Below are 22143 nucleotides of genomic sequence, written 5' to 3' on the forward strand. Positions count from 1 at the left end.
TTTGGGGAAGAGGGAGAGAGAGGGAGAGAGAGAAGCAATGAAGCGTTTAACAGACCATATTTCCATTAATTTGCTCTTCTAGCTGCCAAAAGAGGAGAAACGTTAATGTGATCTGGCTTGTTGATTTCTAGACATCTTGGTGATTTATGGGGTGGGACGATGACAGTTGAAGTTATAAACATTTGAGAGCATCAGCAGAGGAAGGCTGTCTGACTCACAGCTTCAACACAACATGCTAAAATATATTCTAGAACAGGGGTCACCAACCTTTCGGACCTCAGAGACCACGAAATTCATAATTTTAAATCCCGCGGACCACTAATATGATCTGCCTAATGACCAGCTGGGTGGGTGTGTCTAGATGGTCATGACTACTAGCCCCTCCCCTGCCAGCCACTCCTTGCCTGCCCACCCGGGCTCCTTAGGACCCCAACAGGAAGCAGTTGTTGGAGCTAAGCAGCCACCACGAGAAAGAATTGGCAAAATAGCTGCCTCCGTTCAAATTGGGACTGAACGAAAAGGAGGCTCAGCAGAAGCACCTCACTTTCCAAGCAGAGGGAAGACCTGCGGGAGTGCAAGGCCAGGTACCAGCACCTGGAGGCTCAGCAGGCTGAGATGGTCAGCCATTTCCAGGCCATGATGCAGTCCCACTGGAACAAGGCCCTCCGGCTCTTCGCCACCAGCAGCGCTTCCCACCAGCTTTCGCCCAAAGCCCCTCATCAAGAGGCTGAAGCAGACCCCAAGTTGGAATTTCTGCCCCCCTCTGACCCGCACAAAAAGATTCCAGAGGGGGAAACGCAATATAAAAAATGCAAATAATTTTTCTGCAGACCACCAAAATTTTCTCGTGGACCACCAGTGGTCCATGGACCACCAATTGTTGACCGCTGTTCTAGAAAGTCCCAAAGGTGCTTTTTCAAGAGGCAACTGTTTTTCCCTGTAGACGTTTCGCTTCTCCTGCAAGAAGCTTCTTCCATTCAGGAGCTGAAGAAGCTTCTTGGATGAGAAGTGAAATATCTTCAAGGAAAAACAGACGCCTCTGGAAAAAGCACCTTTGAAACAACTATGACCTGGATGACTGAGAATCTCCCCAGACATATTCTAGAAAGTGCTACAGATAAGATCAGGAAATTATTTCGTGGTTAGGTGAACAGCCCAATTTATGATGTAGGGAACCAGGAAAAACTCTCTTGGTTGACCTATTTTTCAAGTCCCGCAATTATGGCTGAAGTACTGTACATCCCAGATCAAACTTCAGTTTTTAACCACTAAGCTGCACATCATCCCAAGAGTAAATATAATTTAGGGCAATAGTGCTCAACTCTGGAAATTTTAAGGTGTGCGGACCGACTCCCAGAACTCCCTAGCCTGCATGCTAGCTGGGGAATTCTGGGAGTTCCAATCCACATGGTTGTCAGGGCTGAGAAACAAAGACTTGGGGCATGCAAAATATGGTTTGGGATTAAAAGGACCGACTCCCTTGGCCTGGGGCCACACGAGAGCAGTTCTTTGTCTTTACATGCAGGGCCCTTCCAGCAAATCGTCTTGCATTCCTGGTTTGGGAGGAGGCTGGGCTGGGAAAGCCTTTAGGGCATGTCATCCCAACTAGCCAGACAAGCAATGTCTCCCAGGACATACATGAAAGAGGAACCAAGAGAATTGGCGCTGGCTCTTAAAAGCAAGGAGGGATGTAACGCAGGTGCTGCAACCAAAGAAGCTGGGTGCTCGGACTGAACTTAGGAGACCTCGTGGGTTTCCATTCAGGGAGCTTCTTCTAAGGACTAGACCAGCAGTTCCCAACCTTTTTTTGGGCCGTGCCCCTCCTAAGCATCTCTAAAATCCTGATCCCCCCTGCCCCCCCCCCGGTGACATATCATTCTTACTTTACTCAAAAGTGAACTCTACTCACACAGAGTAAGCCTAAAAGGCCATTAACTGGGTTTAAACAAGGTTCAAATTGCCCCCATTAAAAATTGAGTTGTCCCTGCCCTGTGGGGTGTGGGGCCCACATTGGGAACCACTAGACTAGACCCTTGGATACTTTCTTCAATCGAAAATATAAAAGCATTAGTTGAGACCTGCTTCAAATGGGTGATTATATATATATTCAACCCCAACAAATGCAATCCAAGTAACACCCCCCCCAAAGCACTGAAAGTGTCAAGTGCTGGAATCCAGGAGTCCAGACGGTTCAAATTAATATATAGGTTGTATTGTATGCTAAAGCTCTCTACGAAAATCTGAACTACTATCAGTCAAGGAACTTGGCAATAGATAAGAATCAGTGGAATTCAAGGAAGGCCGGACTTAGATCTCTTGTGGGCTTGAAGGGACTCAAGTCTGATGATGCGTTTGACTTAGTTTGGCCCTCTCCTACAGAAAGGTTTATTAAGGCTATCTATACCCAAGAATCTGGTCAATTGTCAAAGCTAAATTGGTGCTAGATAAGGGTCATTGGAATTCATGGGGGTGGGCTGGACTCCAGATGTCAGGGATCCAAGTAAGACCCCCAACGAAAGAAGACTTTGAGGCTTGCGTGTCCTCAAGGTTCCATTTTGTTAGAGATGACATATTGGCACATCTGGGAAAACCCAAATCTGAAAGTTTCCAGGTTTTCCCCACCCAAGTGAAAATCCAAGTCCCTGCCCAGCACCCACATGTCCGTCACATGGTCCAACCAGGCACCATCCCAACTGGAGATGCCTCCCAGTCACACCCCTCCAGGTGCAGAGCAAGATGTCCTTGACTCTCTGAGAAAGGAATGTTATTATGACTATATATCTTCCATACTCCATATAATCCCCCCTCCCCTTTTCCCACCGCATTGAATGTGACAGGCCTGAAGGCCCAATGCAAAAGATGGCTTCCAGGCCTGACAATACGAACTACAGGTAGACCTCAACTTACAGTTTGTTTAGTGACCATTCAAAGTTACAATGGCGGGATGAAACGTGACTTATGACCGTTCTTCACACTGTTGCAACATCCACATGGTTAGGTGGTCAAAATTAGAGGCCTGGCACCTGAATCGTATTAATGACTATCACAGTGTCCCTGGGGTCCCCTTTTGCGGCTTCAAAGGGGAAGCCAGATTCACTTAACAACCGTGTTACTAACTTACCAACTGAAGTGATTCATGTAACCACCGTGACAAGGAAGATTGCAAATTGGGGCAAAACTGACTTAACCCAATGTCTGACATAGCAACAGAAACCTTGGGCCAATTGTGGTTGTAAGTTGAGGACTAGCTGTGGTAGTACTACAATGGAAATGTTAAGTTCATGCACATGCCAAAAACATACCTCTTTTTTCCCATCACCGTCGAAGTCGCAGAAGGCTAGAGTGCGAACATTGTCACCAGTCACCTATAATTGTATTTTTAAAAAAGTATTTCTTAGTTTAATCTGACCAAAGAGAAGTAACATCAGGAAAACAATTTAAAAGATGCTCAGTATTTCATTGTACAGTGTCAAAATCTGTAGGAACTTTAGTGTGCTTGGTGGTTTCCTTGCGGACATTTCATTACCAAACTGGGTAACATCATCAGGGTTAGGAAAGGAAGGAGTTTGCTCTCGCTATATATTCTAGTGGCTTGCCCGGTCAATGTTGGTGGGATTAATGAATGCTTCGTTTAGCAAGAGAAACATTGGGGGTTGTAAGTCGAGGACCTCCTGTACAAAATATTCTTTTGGTGTCTTTTTCAAAATGCCATCCATTCAGAAAAACTCTAGTGGCATGATGGCGAACCTACGACACACGTGCCAGAGGTGACATGCAGAGCCCTCTCCGCTGGCATGCGTGCCATCAGCCCAGGTCAGATCTCTGTGGTGTTTCTTTCGTGAGCTTCTGTTTCCCTGCGAAGGACAAAACAGAAGCTCGTGAAAGAAAAAGATCTGACCTCTTGCTGCTGGTGTTGGGATGACCTGCCTCCCGTTGGCCAACTGGTCTTCGGGTCTCTGCTGTGCATGCGTGCATGTCTGTGCATGCGTGCATGTCTGTGCATGCAAGCATTCACACACACACACACGCACCTTTTGGTTTAGGCATCCACACGCGCAGTTTGGGCACTCAGTGTCTAAAAGGTTCGCCATCACTGGTCTAGTGGCTCACTAATACTGAACTTCTCAAAGCGTCTGTGAGAACTTTTCCCTCACCTCCTTGCCCTGCAGAGAAATCCCAAAGGAAAACTGCCTTCACAAGACTAAGGCTCCACCGATCAGGAGCAATAGATGGGGAAAGGATTATCAATGCAACTTCCCTTCCACCATGCCTGGCTATAAAACCCCACAAGCCTTGGCAAGTTATTTTGGGCACAACCCCTCCACCACTAATCTTGAAATGATCGGTGGGCTCCCTTTATAAAATGGAAGTAATCATAGTGTTTGCTAGGAAGATAAATAAAACCCTATAATATATGCACACTCACCGTCCAGAACAGGTCTTTCCCTTCATAATTAAAACCTTGCAAGGCACAGTTTCCGCCAATAACTGCTAAGGGGGAGGGAATGTCTCCCAGTGTTCCTATCACTATAGAGTTTGCTCCATCGGGAACCTGCAGGGAAACAACAGAAAAATCAATTTACCTGCAAATAAAGGTACCAAGGGAAAAAAAAGTGAGATAAATTGGAGCATTCAGACGTTTCTCCACAATTGCTAGAGCTAGAAGCAATTCAGAGAAAGTTTTTAAAAATAAACACAATATAGCGTACTAAATACACTATGTTACGTTTTTGCTAGACTATGTTATGTTTAGCAAAAACATAACACAAGAGTATTTGCTACACTATGAAAAGGAAAAGGTTCTATGTGCTAGTCGTTCCCGACTCTAGGGGGCGGTGCTCATCTCCGTTTCAAAGCCGAAGAGCCAGCGCTGTCTGAAGATGTCTCCGGGGTCATGTGGCCGGCATGACTAAACGCCAAAGGTGCACGGAACGCTGTTCCCTTCCCACCAAAGATGGTTCCTATTTTTCTACTTGCATTTTTGCGAACTGCTAGGTTGACCCGCCAAACTGCCGAAATTTCTGATTGACAAGCTTAGCATCTTAGCCATTGAGCCACCCTACACTATGAAAGTTGGACCTTAAAAAAGCAAGACAGGAAGAAAATGGACTCATTTGAGCTGTGGTGTTAGAGAAGGCGCCTGCATATTCCTTGATATTCCGTGACCAATGAACAAGGACTGGAGCGCGTAACTCCAGACATGTCACTGGATGCAAAGTCACGAAACTGCATCTCACTTACTTTGCCCTTGTCATGCGGGGGACTTCAACAGAGAAAGCAACGATGCTTGGAAGAGTTAGCAATGAAAGCAAACAACAGAGTACAACAGCTGGGCACCATCAAAGCTGACACCAGCCAGAGCAACTCAGAAAAGTTGTGCAAGATCATAAGATGTGGAGAGACCACCTAGCCCAGGGGTCGGCAAACTTAAACACTCAAAAGAGCCATTTGGACCCGTTTCCCACAGAAAAGAAAACACCGGGAGCCACAAAGGTCCTAACAGGAACACCCTGTTCAATTCTGGAGCTGACCGGAAGTTCAGTTCCCCCACCATAGAATCTCCTCCTATGATGGCATACTTTGTCCTCTGCCTGTCATAACCGAAAGCCCTATCAATTGCGGAGACCACTGGAAAACCCTCCCCTTGCCATAGAGTCTTCTCCTGGTGCACTGTGCTTCCCTCCCCCCACCCCCCGGAAACTCTTCTCAAAATTGTGGCACCAACCAGTGTTGGAGCCACAGCAGAGGGAGGAAAGAGCCACACGTGGATCCATAGCCGCAGTTTTCTGATCCCTGACCTAGCCCATAGAAATGGCCAAGACGGACACAACTGAATGGATAACAACATCATCAGGTAGCAAATAAACAAGCATGTTCGTTCATCTTTCCAAAGCTCCCACCTAGCCCGGTACAGGTAGTCCTCGACTTACAACAGTTCATTTAGTGACTGTTCAAAATTACGACGACACTAAAAAAAGTGACTTAGTAACGTTTTTCGCACTTATGACCGCTGCAACATCCTCATCATGATCACGTGATCAACATTTGGACACATTTGGACAACTGATTCATATGTATGACGGCGCTAGTGTCCCGGCCTTTGGCAACCTTCTGATAAGCGAAGTCAAGGAGGAAGCCAGATTCACTTAACAACCAGGTTACTAACTTCACAGCTGCAGTGATTTGCTTAAGAATGATGGCAAGAATGGTCATAAAATGGGGTAAAATTTATGTAATAAATGTCTCCCTTAGCAACAGAAAGTTTGGGGTCAACTGTGGTTGTAAGTTGAGGACTATGTGAATTTTTTAATGCTTATAAACAATCAGTCTCTGGACGGATGTTAATCGTGATCAGGGTTGGATCTGCAAGAAGGTTAAACTTGCAATGTTCTATTTAATTCTGGAAGATTTCTTTTAAAAGGCAAAAATATTGTAAAACAGGAACAGGAGAAAAAACCCTTAATGTATCATTTCTACCTGTGCTATCTTTCAAGATTGGTCAGAAGTTTGATAATTGCCCATTAGCAAGGCATTTAATCAAGCCAAAATAAACAGCATTTTGCCATTGTCATACGGAGAGGAAGTCTACAAAAACAAAACTATCATTAATGCTTCTTTCATAGAAGGGACTAGAAAATTACTGTTGTCCCTTTCAGGAAACAATCCTGGATCAAATGTTGAATGACTCTTTGAGCAAGGCAAAGCCTAAAACACAAAACAATGACGGTTCCGGTGACTTACTCCACATTGATCTAACGTTGTCATCCACTAATGATGCCAAAAGCCAGCTGGCGTGCACCATTAAATTATGAATTGAAAAAACAAAAACAAATTCATATTTCCCTGATTCCAACCGAAGTAATTTGGAAGGCCTTTGGGAGACATAAAATATGCATCCTAAAAATTTGAGACTGTATCATTTCACTTCACATTTTGTCCCATAAAATAATAGCCCTATTAGGTCATATTAAACATAATAAATACACCTAAAAATAAATTGAGAGTTTCTCCAAACACAGATAAAACTTTCCTCTAGATCAAGGAAATAATCGGTTTCAAAGAAAATAATTAACATCTAGATCAAGGGGGTCAAACTCGAAGTCCGGGGGTCGGATTCCTGGAAACAGTGAAGGGCCAAACAGCAGTGCCTCTGTCAGTGAAAATATGTGAATTATGCGAATTATGTGAAATGGAAAGAAGGTAAATTCAAAGTTAAATTCAGGGATGGTATATTCGAGCACTGTAACAATTTAAAATTCAGCTGTTGATGTGTAATCCTGGGGAAAAACACACCAAAAAAATGAACTCACCCCAGCATAAAACAAATCAGCATTGTTGTGTACATCATATGCCAACAAACTGGTCCGTGTGCCAACTAGGAGGGAATCACAGCCAAGATCAGGGTTCAACAACCCTGCAGTCAAACAACTGACGGCTTCATTGATGTTCAGCAAAGAAATATCAGCATCATGGGTACTTAGTGCCAAGCGGTTTGCATTCATGTGCTGGCCACGTCCATGAGGATTGTGAATAAAAACCTGTTGGTATTAAACAAAGCATTAGCAGCAATAGAATAGAATAGAATAGAATTCTTTATTGGCCAAGTGTGATTGGACACACAAGAAATTTGTCTTGGGTGCATAATATGCTCTCAGTGTACATAAAAAGACAAGATACATTTGCCAAGAATCATAAGGTACAACATTTGAAGATAGTCATTGGGTACAAATAAGCAATCAGGAAACAATATCAATATAAATTGTAAGGATACAAGCAACAAAGTTGCAGTCTTGCAGTCGTAAGTGGGAGGAGATGGGTGATAGGAACGATGAGAAGACTAATCGTAATAGTTATGCAGCCTTAATGAATAGTTTGACAGTGGTGAGGGAATTATTTGTTTGGCAGAGCAATAGTATTAACTAGTAGTAATACAAATCCTTTCATGATCACTTCCACAAGTCACAATAATTCCAAAATAATGTAGATTCTAATGCAGGAGTGTGCTGCATTAGACTGCAAGAGTCTGGAGCAGCTATGCTAGCTGGGGAATTCTGGGAGTTGAAGTCCACAAGTCTTAAAGTTACCAAGTTTGAAGACCTCTGGTCTGATGTCTTCCTACATATCAGGTATCCCCAACTGATAGTGTCTGGGTAGTAATCCGCTTATCCTTGAGACAGGAGAAGTCCTCTGGAGGAGGAAAGTCAGAAGCATAGGCTTTATCCACTGAGATGAAGGATTCGGTTGTGGTTCAAAGGAGAATTCAGTAAGTAGATAACTTCTATTTGAGGAATAGTGTCCGCCTCTATGGGCATCAACTCCATAGTAGATATACAGTTCCACAGAGTTGGAAGAGATCTTGAAGGTCTTCTACTTCAATCCCTGATCAACAACAGATGATGGCAGCAGTAGGGACAAGGTTTGGGTATCAAGAAAACCATCACTTTCCTCCCCTCTGCCTTGAGCAGCTGGGGCCAGTTTTAGATCTTGGCCCACCGGACTATGGACATTATATAACCCTAGGAAAGAGACTTTCTCCTATGTGGTTCGCTGATCTCTTCTGGGACTTTAAGGGGAATAAGACTGAACAATCTTTGTTTATAAACATCAGGCATTTTTGCCCCCCCTTTATCACACACGACTGCCTTGTATACTATCGAACTTTGACCTTCCGGTTGTGGACTTTTCTTTGGGGCATAGAAGAAGGAGAAGAGTGGAGCCCCCCATTAGGGTGTGACCCCCCCCTCAGGAGAGGGTGGATTATTAAGTTGGACTACTACGAACTTAATACTATCTTGAACCTGCGCAACCCTATCATTTTCTAATTTTAATTGGTATGTTGAGTGCATGGGATTGTCTGGTTGTATGAATGATCTCACTTTTATTTTTATTTAGCTGTATTTGTGTTTTAATTCTATTAGTGAGGACTGCTTGTGTGAGAGTTTGAGTATGAATGATTCGGAGGACCTGTCGGGTTATATGGGGGCCATTGGGGTGGTTGGGGGGGCCATATCCACGGGAGAGGGTCGGAGCATTGCAGTCATAACAGGGAGAGGCAGATATGGCGGGGACTTTAGGGCAGGCCATCATTGGGGAAGGAGGGTTCGCTATATTACAGAGATCCCTCCTTCCGGCCCTAGGAGTCCCACTCCAAGGTCAGATGGCGCGAGTGATCAGGACCCTGGTCTCAGGCTGCTGTCGCTAAATGCCAGGTCTGTGGTTAATAAGGCCCCCCTCATCCGGGACTTGATAACCGATGAGGGCGCAGACCTGGCATGTATTACTGAAACATGGCTGGGCACGGAGGGAGGAGTCCCCCTCGTTGAGATGTGCCCAGCCGGATTTCAGGTGCTACACCAGCCGAGAGCCCAGGGAAGGGGTGGCGGTGTGGCTATTGTAGTCCGGGAGTCTTTAGTACCTCGTAGGATCCCTGCTCCGGAGCTTGTCGGGTGTGAGTCCCTGCTGGTGAAGCTGGACCTCAAGGGTCTGCTGCTTACGTACCTGCCTCCCAACTGCGTTGCAGCAGCCCTCCCCTCGCTCCTCGAGTCAGTAGCCGAGCTAGCAGTTGAGTTCCCTAGACTTATAGTTCTGGGGGACTTCAACTTGCCTTCGCTCGGTGAACGCTCTGACGGAGCGCAGGAGTTCATGGCTTCCATGACAGCCATGGGCTTGACTCAGGTAATTCGAGGCCCAACCCACTCAGCGGGTCACACGCTCGACCTCGTATTCCTCTCGGAGCAGTGGAGTTATGATCTTGGTCTGAGGGGTAATGAGATCATACCCCTGTCGTGGTCAGACCACTGCCTACTGAGGCTAGACTTCCGGAGGCCAAACCCCCACCGTAGGGAGAAGGAACCGACCAGGTGGTTCCGCCCCAAGCGACTGATGGACCCTGTTAGGTTCCAGACGGAGCTTGGGGTTATTCCAGATACTCTCGCCCACAGTTCGGTGGAGACCCTTGTCGCTGCCTGGCACTCGGCAGCTTCGGGGTCTCTAAACCGGATTGCGCCACTACGGCCCCTCCGGGTCAGTGGCCCCCGGAGGCCTCCTTGGTTTACCGAGGAGCTCCGGGAGATAAAGCGCCGGAGGAGACGCCTAGAGCACCTGTGGAGATCAGACAGGTCCGAATTGAACCGGGCACTTGTAACAGCATGCACCAAGGAGTATACTCGCGCTTTAAGATCGGCAAAAAGAACACACATTGCCTCCTTGGTAGCGTCCGCCGAGTCCCGCCCAGCCGCCCTGTTTAGGATAACCCGCTCCCTCCTAAATAGGAGGGAGACGGGGGACCCCTTAAAGGGTAAGGCTGAGGAGTATGTTCAGTTCTTGGCGGACAAAGTTGCCCGGTTTCGAGCGGACCTGGACTCCACTCTTGCAGAGCCAGCTGAGACACAGGGGAAAGACTTGGTAAACCATCTCTGGGTTGAGTTTCAGGAAGTTGCCTCTGGGGATGTGGACAAGGCTATGCGAGCTGTGAGTACCTCCACTTGTGTACTGGACCCGTGTCCCTCCTGGCTGGTTGCCAACAGCAGTGAGGTGACACGAGGCTGGATCCAAGCGGTTGTTGTGGCATCTCTTCGGGAGGGGCACTTCCCCACCGAGCTTAAGGCAGCGGTGGTGAGACCCCTTCTGAAGAAACCGTCTTTGGATCCAGCTGTTCTTAATAACTACCGTCCAGTCTCCAACCTTCCCTATGTGGGGAAGGTTGTTGAGAAAGTGGTGGCCCTCCAGCTTCAGCGTACCTTGGAGGAAGCAAACTATCTTGACCCCTTCCAGTCCGGCTTCAGACCAGGTTACAGCACAGAAACCGCTTTGGTCGCATTGACCGATGATCTCTGGAGAGCCAGGGATGGAGGCTTTGCGTCCATCCTGGTTCTCCTTGACCTCTCAGCGGCTTTCGATACCATCGACCATGGTATCCTTCTGCGACGACTGCGGGAGGTGGGAGTGGGCGGCACTGTCTTGCAGTGGTTCTCCTCCTACCTCTCGGACAGGTCGCAGTCGGTGTTGGTGGGTGGGCAGAGATCGTCCCCGAGGCCCCTAACATATGGGGTGCCACAGGGGTCGGTCTTGTCCCCCCTATTTAACATATACATGAAACCGCTGGGCGAGATCATCCGGAGGCACGGGATAAAGTATCACCAATATGCGGACGATACACAATTGTATCTGTCCGCCCCGTGCCAACTCAATGAAGCGGTGGACGTGATGAACCAGGGTCTGGAAGCTGTTAAAGACTGGATGAGAGCAAACAAACTGGTGCTCAACCCAGACAAGACCGAGTGGCTGTTGTGTTTTCCTCCCAATAATTTGACCACCGTACCATCAATCAGGCTGGGGGGACAAAACTTATACCCCTCAGATAGGGTCCGCAACTTAGGAGTCCTCCTGGATCCACAGCTGAGTTTTGATCACCATCTATCGGCTGTGACCAGGGGGGCATTTGCCCAGGTTCGCCTGGTGCGCCAGTTGCGGCCCTACCTGAATCGGGAGGCTCTCACGACAGTCACTCGAGCCCTTGTGATCTCTAAGCTGGAATACTGCAATGTGCTCTACATGGGGCTGCCCTTGAAGAGCACCCGGAGACTTCAGCTAGTACAGAACGCGGCCGCGCGAGTGATTGTGGGCGCACCTCGGTTCGCCCACATAACACCTATCCTCCGCGAGCTGCGCTGGCTGCCTGTAGATCTCCGGGTGCAATTCAAGGTCTTACTTACCACCCATAAAGCGCTCCATGGTAGTGGATCTGACTATCTGAGAGACCGCCTCCTGCCAATAATCTCCCTGCGTCCCATCAGATCGCATAGAGCGGGCCTCCTCCGTATTCCACCCGCCAGTCAGTGCCGACTGGCGACCACCCGGAGGAGAGCCTTCTCAGTTGCTGCTCCGACGCTATGGAACAATCTCCCCGTGGAGATTCGTACCCTGACCACAGTCCAGGCCTTCCGTACAGCCCTCAAGATCTGGCTAGCCCGTCAGGCCTGGGGATAAACTCTTCTGCCCCTCCCGAATGCTGAGTGAATGTTGTGTTTTAGTACTTTTTAGTTATTTCACTTTTTTTTTTTTCTGTATTTTGTCTTTCACTCCCCTTCCCTTACTATTGTAAGCCGCCCTGAGTCCCCTCAGGGAAAAGGGCGGCCTATAAATGCTAAATAAAATCAAAAATCAAAATCAACCAGGAAGCCCTATATCATCCTAGACAAACGGCTGTTCAATCTTTTCTTGAAAACCTCCTGAGATGGAGCACCCACAACTTCTGCAAGCTGATCCACTGATTAATTGTCCTCGTTGTGGTAGATGACATATATCATCATATCAAGATATTCGACAAATATGAAGGTGATATGAGGACCAGGGGCTTCTGCCAGAAACAGGTCAAAATGGAAGGTTCAACCAATCAAAACTCTGTCCCTTTCAAATGCATGTCGCATGCATCACACGCATGGAAAAGGATCAGAAGGTGCATTGCCCACTAACCCTCCCTTGATACTGTTGTCCATCCCCTCAAACCTGTTTAATGAGCATAAAACAAAGCAGCAGTTTTCGCCAACATGGACACCCACCAGATGTGTGGACTTCATTTCCCAGAATTCCTCAAGCATCAAAGCCGGGGTTAGATTGACTGAAACTGGTTGAAATTGGAGAATGCTGAATACATCCCACGTCTTCCATCCATTTTATACAATAGGAATAGGATATATTTTTTTACGTTTTCCCTGTATATGTAACTGTAAACCACCTAGAGTTACCCAATGGTAAGATGGGCAGCCAGTAAATTTTAGGGATGGGGATGGTGTGGGTGTGGGTGTGGGTAGGGTAGAATAGAATAGAATAGAATGGAATGGAATGGAATGGAATAGAATGGAATAAGAATGGAGTAGAGGAGGAGGAGGAAGAGTAGAGCAGAGCAGAACGGAGCAGAGTATGAATAGAAGAGAAGATAATATTGGAATATAGAATAGAATAGAATAGAATAGAATAGAATAGAGGAAGGGAAGAGAAGATAGAATGGAATGGAATGGAATAGATTATTGATTATAGAGCATGGAATGGAATGGAATAGAATAGAATAGAATAGAACAGACAGAACAGAATACTTTATTGGCCGTGTGATTGGACACACAGAAGGAATTTGTCTCCAGTGCATAAGCTCTCAGTGTACATACAAGTGACAAGTTGATAATCATGATCATGTAATGCAATAGTTATAAATCACAAATACAGCACTCAGTGATAGGATAGTGATAGGATATTAAAGCAATCAACATAAAAGTTACAGTCATTAAGAATCTAGGGAAATAGAGAATAGGAAATAGATGAGAAGAATAATAAGTAATAACACACTTACTAGGTGGTTTGACATCCCAGGGCATAGGCATTGTTATGGGAATTAATTGTTTAATACAGTGACAGCATGGGGAAAGGGTGGGGGTGGATCTGTGTTTGTGCCTGGTTGTTTTGCCGTGCAAATTATAAAATGCAAATTGCAAATATGTCTTTTATAAAATGTGCACTGCAATCTGTATAAACCTAGGATTTATATTTATCGAGTCAGGAGTAAGCGGTCAATGCAAACCCAGGCGGGGGAATTACCACCGACACAAAATTGCCCCCTGCCCGACACGCCCAGAAAGCCTCGGTGGGGCTGCAAAGTGGGGCGGAGGGCGCCCGTGGAAGGCCGGGGACTCCCCCTCCCGTGCGCCCCAGCTCCCCGGGTGGAGTCGGGATACCTTGCCGGCCTGCGTGGCCGCCGTCAGGCACGGGTGGGTCCCGTCGTACCTGCCCAGCGCCACGCCGCGGGGCAGGATTTTGTGGTTGAGCTTCAGGCTGAAGACCGGCACAAGCATGGCGTCGGCGTCGGCGGCCGGCCTGGGCCTCTCCGGGCGGCCCGCGAATCGAGGGAAGGATCCGTTGCTATGGAAACCGCAGCAGGCCGCAAGCCGGGCCTGCGAGGCGGCAGCGGATGAAAACAGCCTCTCTCGCGGGCGCTAATTTAATAACCGCCCCCCGCCCGCATCTTTCCCCTCCCGAAATACTACTCCCATTAACCCCAGCCGGCCGAGGAAGATGGGAGTTGTAGTCCGGGAACGGCCGGAGCAGCGTCCGCTTCGCAGCCCAGGGAAGATGGAGGTGGATTCAGTCCCTTCAGCCCTCCCATTTTGAAAGAGTTCGGGATTCCTAGAGAAGTTAGTTGGGCCTGGTTTAGATTCGCTGTTTTGGAAAGCACCGATTGGGGTTGTTTTGCTCTGCAGGGAGCAACGTCGTGATTGGCAGGGCCCAGCCTGGGAGCCGCTAGGATGGGAGGCCACCCAAAAATCCTACCCCAAAATGAGGACTAATCATTGTATGCATGCATGCGTGCATGTGTGCAGGACCAAGGCAGAGCTTTTGTGCTATCCTCAACAGAGGGCAGCCTGCAGCTGAGTTTGAAATTGCTGAACAGGGCTAGATCTGGTTTGGGCTTGGATGGAGCACCAACAGGAAATCCTACACATCAGGGTCCTGTCCCCCCCAAAAATGGCAAACTATTTGTGTGCTGCTGCTGAAAAAAAAGTGCCCTGTTGCATGTAAAAAGACCCCCACCTCCAGGATTCAACCAGCTCTGATTTAGAGTTTACAGGATGCTTGGATGGAAGGGCTGTAAACCAGATTAAGAAAAGCAAACGTGGCCAATCCTCACATGTTATTTTCAAAAACTACTACTAGCATGTCTATATGCAACTCAAGGGTATCAAAAGATTCAGCAGATGGGAATAGCATCAGGGTGATGAGTAAATGGATGGGAGACCACACAAAGTACTAGAGCTGAAAGCTAACCCTACAATAGCATTTTTTTTCTTTTGGTAAGCAGTTTTTGGGGCAATGTTTCTCAGTCTTGGCTATTTTATTTTGGTTGCTGGAACTGGGTATTACTAGTCTGATGAAAAGAAGAACTAGGGGAGACATAATAGCAGTATTCTAATATCTCAGGGGCTGCCACAAAGAAGAGGGAGTCAACATATTTTCCAAAGCAGCTGAAGACAGGACAAGAAGCAATGGCTGGAAACTAATCAAGGAGAGAAGCAACCTAGAACTAAAGGAGAAATGTCTTTAACAGTGAGAACAATTAATCAGGGGAACAATTTGCCTCCAGAAGTTGTGGATGCTCCAACATAGGAGGCTTTTAAGAAGAGATTGGACAACAATTTATCTTAAATGGTATAGGGTTTCCTGCCTAAGCAGGGGGTTGGACTAGAAGGGCTCCAGGGTCCCTTCCAACTCTGTTATTCTATATTGTAAGGTCATTGCCGGGAAGGCATTCTCCATATTCAGTATTTTCAATGGAACTGTTCCTCAAACTGAATTCAGTTTGATTACTTTGGAAAAGCCTCTTCATCATCTTTTCACCCTCTAGATGATAAAGATTTCTCAGGAAACCGAACAACACAACAGCTAGTTTCACTGGCTTTGGCATAGTCACTTTTCTTGTTCTGCTTGTCTGCAACAATTCCTACAGAAAGTACAGTAATATACCTTCAAGGGTTCCTTCCTTCCCAAAGTGATAAGATATTCCAGTCCTCTGCCCAAAAATAAAAGCTTTTTTGTAGCCAAACATATTGTTGTAAACGCTGGGCTGTGACCGTAATAAAAAATATTATTATTACATATTGTGTAATTTAGATGCTTCTTTCTCTGAGATGCTTGTTGGTGGTGCTTAAAATAGAATTGTTGAGATTTTCAAACACTCTGAAAATAAGTATGTGTAATCTTTATTGTCATTGTACTTAAATTCAACGAAATTGGTTTTAACTTCACTGGTGCAAAATTACGGCAGAAACTAAAAAAGAAAGAAAAAGAAACTAGCATGTGCATGGAGTGATTGTGCTTGTATTTAAAAGTCTGACAGCCCAAGGATAGAAACTATCTTTAAACCTATTTGTTTGGCTGGCTATACTTTGATGCCTTCTGCGCGATGGTAGAAGTGCAAAGAGACACTGACCAGGATGTGAATCATCTCTGAGTATCTTCCTTACTCTGTTAACGCAGCGAGATCCGGCGGTGTCATCCAGTGGTGTCAGAGGGCAACCAATGGTTTCTTGTGCCAAATTTATCACTCTCTGTAGTGCCTTCCTGTCCGCAGCTGTTAATCCAGCATACTATACTGTAATGCATATGTGAGGACACTTTCTGTGGTGGACCGATAGAAAAAGGTCATCAGCCGTTGTTCCACCTGATTTTTCTGCAGGACTCTAAGGAAATGAAGTCTCTGTTGGGCCTTTCCAATCACCAGAGACGTGTTGTTTTTCCAGGTGAGATCTTGACTAATAAGCACTCCCAAGAATTTAAAGGAGGAAACCCTCTCCACACAGCCCCACTCGATATACAGTGGGGCAGGTTCCCTTCTGTGCTTCCAGAAATCTAGCACCATCTCCTTTGTCTTACTAGTATTTAGTTGTAAGTTCTTTCTTGAAAATATGAAGTTGGTCCATATCTTGACACTGTTCATCAGGGGTTGAACACAGAGACTGTATCATAGAGGTTCAGTCTCTGTCCTGCAGGAGCACTGAATTGAAAGCCAGCTAAGAAATGAAAAACACTTGCACAAAACAGAAATGTCATGTTTTTTCCTCTCAACCCACACTTGGAAGAAGAGACCGCACAAATAAAAGGCAAGATGGAGATTTGAACGGAGCTGCATTTGCCGAAGCTTATACAATCATAGCCTCATAGACCATTTATCTTCCAGTTATCAGATATCAATCCTCAGTGTTGGGGTGGGGGGAGCAACAGGTAGGGCAGGATGGACTGACATGAGAAACTGGTATCTTACCAATCATCCTCAGAAGTGATAGACTTAATTCTTACACAAATTACAGTGCCAATGTTGCAAATAGGGAGTGACTATTGGCTACGTGATCACATACCGTGCTCAGGCAGATAAGTTATAAAGCTTGTGGTTGCATTCATATTAGATGCTAAGCTTCATGATTTCCTTTAGTGCTTTAATCTGTCTCTCAGACACACACACACACAGACTTAAGGTGTGTCTCCATGTCTTGTACAAACCCAAAAAACTGAAAGACTTGGAAAGTTTTTGGACTAAAACAAGCATCTCCCCTCATTCAGTACCTGAATTCATTAGAGCTACAGATGCAAAATGGGGACACACAAATATGGTGGACACCCACTGGAATTAATCTTGGTGTCAATGTACTTGTAGAGAAATGAGTAAACTACAGGTAGACCTCAACTTACAACAATTCGTTTACCGTTCAGAGTTACCGTTCAAAGTTACAACAGCACTGAAAAAAGTGACTCGTGGCCATTTTTCACACTTATGACCATTGCAGCATCCCCATGGGCACGTGATCAAAATTCAGATGCTTGTGCAACTGGCTCATATTTATGACGGTTGCAGTGTCCTGGGGTCACGTGATCTGCTTTTGCAACCTTCTGACAAGTCAATGGGGAAGCCGGATTTACTTAACAACCGTGTCACTAATTTAACAACTGCAATCATTCGCTTAACAACTGTGGGCAAAGGAAGGTCGTACAATGGGGCAAAACTCACTTAACACATTTCTCACCTAGCAACATAAATTTTGGGCTCAATTGTTATCGTAAGACGATGACTACCAGTAGTGTGTTATCCCAGAGGGCAGCCTCCAGTTACGCCAACTTCAATTCCCACAATTCCCCAGCCAGCAGGTGCCTACTGAAAGAGCTGGGAGCTGAAATCCATCCTACTGCCACGATGGAGAAACTTAAAGTTTAAAGTGATCATATTTCTTTCCTATTCTTTAAAAGAAAAAGGCAGTCTAATTACGGAAGGAAATAATGCACTGTGCATCAGCTGGTGTTTTGTGAAAAGATGATTCTCTGACAAAACCTTCACCTTAATGCTGAACAATATCTTAAAGCTGGTAAAATATTATGGACTAGATCTGAAAATATGAGAATGAATGACATATTATTCTCCACAGCAAGGGAAGCTGAGATGGTTAAAATGCTGCTTTTATCCAAAGAAGACATTATATTTAATTTTGTCTCTAGTTCGAAATTGCTTCCAGATTTTGTGTTTGCAATGAGAGAAAAAAATGAAATTTTGATTCTGTTTTTGTAAACTAGACAGGCTTATTGTTATAGAAATGGCTTGTTGTGAAAGCAAAAAGTTGTAATGTTGTTACCTTTGACTGTGCCAAAGAGACTCCAAAGTTGGTGCCTTTTTCCTTTTTTTTCTCCCATTGCACTATACCCCTTCTTTTTCCCTTCCTCTCTACTTACTCTTCCATGGTTCTTTTTTTTTACTTTGTATTTTATATTTCCATAAACTAATTGAAAAAAGTTTTAACAAAACCTTCACCTTGCTTGTGTTATCCATAGGGTGGCCCAACGTGTTTAACCCGGTTAGTTAAAGATCTACCTCGCTGCATTTGCACACAACAAGCTCAACTTGATTACTTTTAATCTCAGTTAAGATTACTGTGATACAGCACTAATCTCCACTTGTTTGGTCATTTTAGGTTTCTCCAGCTTGTAGGACGGTAGAAAATGAGTGAATGGGTGCAGTAACCAAGTTCCTTGTGTTCTGAAACAATGTCCATGTATCCCGCACTGTATCTTGAGGTTTCTTTCTTTCTTGGTAACATATGTCTGAAATTTACAAGCACGGACAAGCATCTGCTTAGTACTAAGAGCTTTTTTATTTTCTTGGCTCTCAAAACCTTGTATCTAATTCAGAAAATTACCAAGCAGCAAAAAAATGTAATATTCATCTCCTGTTCTGCAAGGTTTGGCAACCCCGGGGCAGATATTACTCAGAAGGAGGCGGTTTTGTGGGTTTCGATTCTCCTCACCTGACAGAAAGCATCATCTCTGAGAAATTTGCTTTCGTGCTGTGGTCCTTAACACCAATATGACCAAGCAACTTATAGTGGACTATAGAAGGAAGAGATCAGACATCCAGCCCTTGTTTATCAATGGAGACCGAGCAGAGCAAGTGGCCAGTTTTATGTTTCTGGGTGTTATCATAAAAGAGGACCTGACCTGGGGCACTAACATTGCCGCCCTGGTCAAAAGGGCCCAGCAGAGATGATACTCCCTGAAACAACAACTGAGTGAAAAACTGCTGGTGACCACCTACTGCTGCACCGTAGAGAGTATTTTAACTTACTGCGCCTGTGTATGGTTTGCCAATTGCACAGTGGCAGATAGGAGAGTGCTCCAGAGGGTCAACGCCATTGCCCAGAGGATCATAGGTTGCCCGCTCCCCTCTTTGGAAGAGCTTTATAGCTCCCGATACCTTGAGAAAGTTCAAAACATTCTTAAAGATCCATCTCATCCTTGGCACCCTTCTTCTTCTTCTTTTTTTTTTTTTTGGAACTATTACCATCTGGCAGAATAATAAAAACAAGAACAAATAGGCTGAAAAACAGCTTCTATCCCAGGGCAGTAACTATATTGAATTCTACTGTTATAAAAGTTAAAGGTTTCTCTTGCACATATGTGCTAATCATTCCTGACTCTAGGGGGCGATGCTCATCTCCGTTTCAAAGCCGAAGAGCCAGCACTGTCCAAAGATGTCTCTGTGGTCATGTGGCAGGCATGACTAAACGCCGAAGGCGCACAGAACGCTGTTACCTTCCCGCCATAAGTGGTCCCTATTTTTCTACTTGCATTTTTACATGCTTTCAAACAGCTAGATTGGCAGAAGCTGGGACAAGTAATGGGAACTCACTCCGTGGGGCTAGGGATTCAAACCACTGAACTGCCGACCTTCTGATCGACAAGCTCAGTGTCTTAGCCACTGAGCCACCAATATGAGGAGCTTTCAATTCAATTGTATAGCATGTGAAGGATGTGTGTTTGTGTTTTATTTTTATAGTTATAATGTACACTGAAGATGGCATTTAATTTCATTGTACGAGGTGCAATGATAATAAAGAAAACTAAACTAAACTAAATAACTCATAAAACCACAAGGACCTTAACACCAAGATGGAAGTTTTGGGAGAGCTGTGGTTGATTCACACACTCTTCCCAGGAATTACATTCTTTCCAGGAGCTAAAACATATGATGAACAATTGCAGGGACTAGATATGTCTAGTCTAATGAAAAGAAGGATTGGCAGGTGACAGGATAGGAGTCTTCCAATATTTAAGGGGCTGCCACAAAGAAGAAGCAGGGCAAGAAATAATGTATGCAAACCTATCCAGGAGAGATCCAAACTATCAGATTCTGGAACAGCTTTGTTCCCTTATGCCAGAGGTAGTATTCTGCCAGTTCGCCTCGGTTCAGGCGAACCAGTAATGGCGGTGGCATGAGGCTCCGCCCAGATGTCCACCCAGATGTCATTACAGACATGCTGCACGTGTGCAGAAGGTTCTGTGCATGCGCAGAAGCGCCGTGAGCAAGCACGCACTCCCAGTTTCAAACCAGTAGCTAAGGTAAGAGAAAACCATTACTGGCTTATGCCATTCTTCTGATAAACTCGCAAGATTTATTTTTGTTACCATAAACATGTATACATCCAAACTAGACTTTGTTGTTTCTCTGTGTCATATATAATATATGTGGGTATATGTACATGATTTTGTATTTATTTATTTATTTGTCATGTTTATGTAGTATAAAATTGGAGGTTGTGACCCTTGGAGAGCTGTATGCAGCAAAATTTCATTTTTAATGTATGCCAGTTAGTGTACATTCAAAGTGACCATAAAGTCTATTCTATTCTATTGTTATTCTATTTTATTGTTATTCTATTCTATTTTATTTCATATTTCTATTCTATTCTATTGTTATTCTACTGTATCTATTCTTATTCTATTGTTATTCTATTCTATTCTTATTCTATTCTTATTCTATTCTATTCCATATTTCTTTTCTATTCTATTCTTATTGTATTCTATTCTATTCTTATTCTATTCTATTCTTATTCTACTCTACTCCTATTCTATTCTATTCTATTATTCTATTTTATTCTAATGTTGTTCTACTCTATTCTATTCTATTCTTACTCTACTCTACTCTACTGAGAATAAATAACCAGTGGCATGGCTTGCTTCCAGAGTTTGTGGGTATTGTGGAGGTTTTCATGAAACAATTGGATAGCTATTTGTCTGAAATGGTATAGAGTCTCCTGCCAGAGCAGGGGGTTGGAGTACTAGAAGATCTCCGTGGTCCTTTCCAATTCTGTTTTTCCGAGTAAACCATGGCCAAACATAGAATTATAGGGCTGGAGGAGACCTTAGAGATCTTCTTAAAAGGAGATTATCTGGAAGATAAGACATTCCTATTGATAAAACTTTTATTGATTAAACTCTACTTAGGAAGCCTGCAATGTTGGGGCCCATTGAACAAATCTGGAATTTTGGAAGATGTTTGAGGTGCTCTCTCAAAATTGTCATGCTGTGTTGTACTGTTGTGAGAAGGATGGTTCTCTTTTTGATGCCAACGGGCCCCCATTTCCAAGAGGCAAAATGTTGAGGCTGATTCTCAAGAGCTTCTCCAGAAATAGGTCTTCTGGGCACACTTCCAAACCATGCCCTATTTTGGAGCAATTTGCCAGTTTTATTGTCTAATTACAGGACCAGGTAGGGCCAGAGAATTTTGTGAAAAGGGAGGATAATTGGAGGCTAGTACTCTGTGATTTTTTTTTAATTGTAAAAGTTTGAGTTTTAATTATAAGACTCAAATCATAACAAGGTAGAACACGGAGCCTACTAGGCACCAAAGGAGGTGTGTCCCCTAATTCATTGGTGCCCAGGCGTCCACGCTACCAATTCCTGCCCAATTTGAATGAGTTCTAATTCCATCGGCATTCATTACAGGTAGTCCTCAACTTACAACATTTCTGTCAGGGTTAGAGTTCCTCAAAGAATCGCTTTATTGGATGTATCATATTGGCACACATCTGGAGAAAACCGACTCTGAAGTTTCCCCATGCTTTTCCACCCAATTAAAAGCAAAGGTTTCTCCCTCAACCCCAAACAATCAGCCACTCAGTGGTCCAATCGAAGCGCTGTCTGGTTGCCTTGGTGACATCACTCCTCCTTCGTCCGGCCAGGTGTGGGAACATCCTTGGTTCCCAAGAGAAAGTATTTTCCCCAGCTATCTCTAATCCCCTTTCCTCCCTATCTCTCAGCTCCAGTGCGGCAGTACTG

General features: G+C 45.0%; 1 protein-coding gene across 2 annotated transcripts in view; it reads right to left on the reverse strand.

Moving 5' to 3' along the window:
- The window catches only part of BBS2 (Bardet-Biedl syndrome 2), a 41235-nt gene extending 27143 nt beyond the window's left edge, over window positions 1–14092 (reverse strand). Inside the window, exons 1-4 of one of the 2 annotated variants that reach the window (XM_032230662.1) lie at window positions 13728–14092; window positions 7311–7538; window positions 4427–4552; window positions 3303–3365 (exon numbers count right to left, since the gene is read on the reverse strand). In XM_032230662.1, coding sequence (XP_032086553.1) covers window positions 3303–3365; window positions 4427–4552; window positions 7311–7538; window positions 13728–13844 — 534 coding nt within the window. In that variant the 5' untranslated portion in view covers window positions 13845–14092. The remainder of the gene's footprint in view (window positions 1–3302; window positions 3366–4426; window positions 4553–7310; window positions 7539–13727) is intronic. The other variant, XM_032230661.1, reaches the window with a different exon arrangement.
- Window positions 14093–22143: the final 8051 nt, after the last annotated feature.

Source organism: Thamnophis elegans, chromosome 14, assembly GCF_009769535.1.
Source record: "Thamnophis elegans isolate rThaEle1 chromosome 14, rThaEle1.pri, whole genome shotgun sequence".
Lineage (NCBI taxonomy): Eukaryota > Metazoa > Chordata > Lepidosauria > Squamata > Colubridae > Thamnophis > Thamnophis elegans.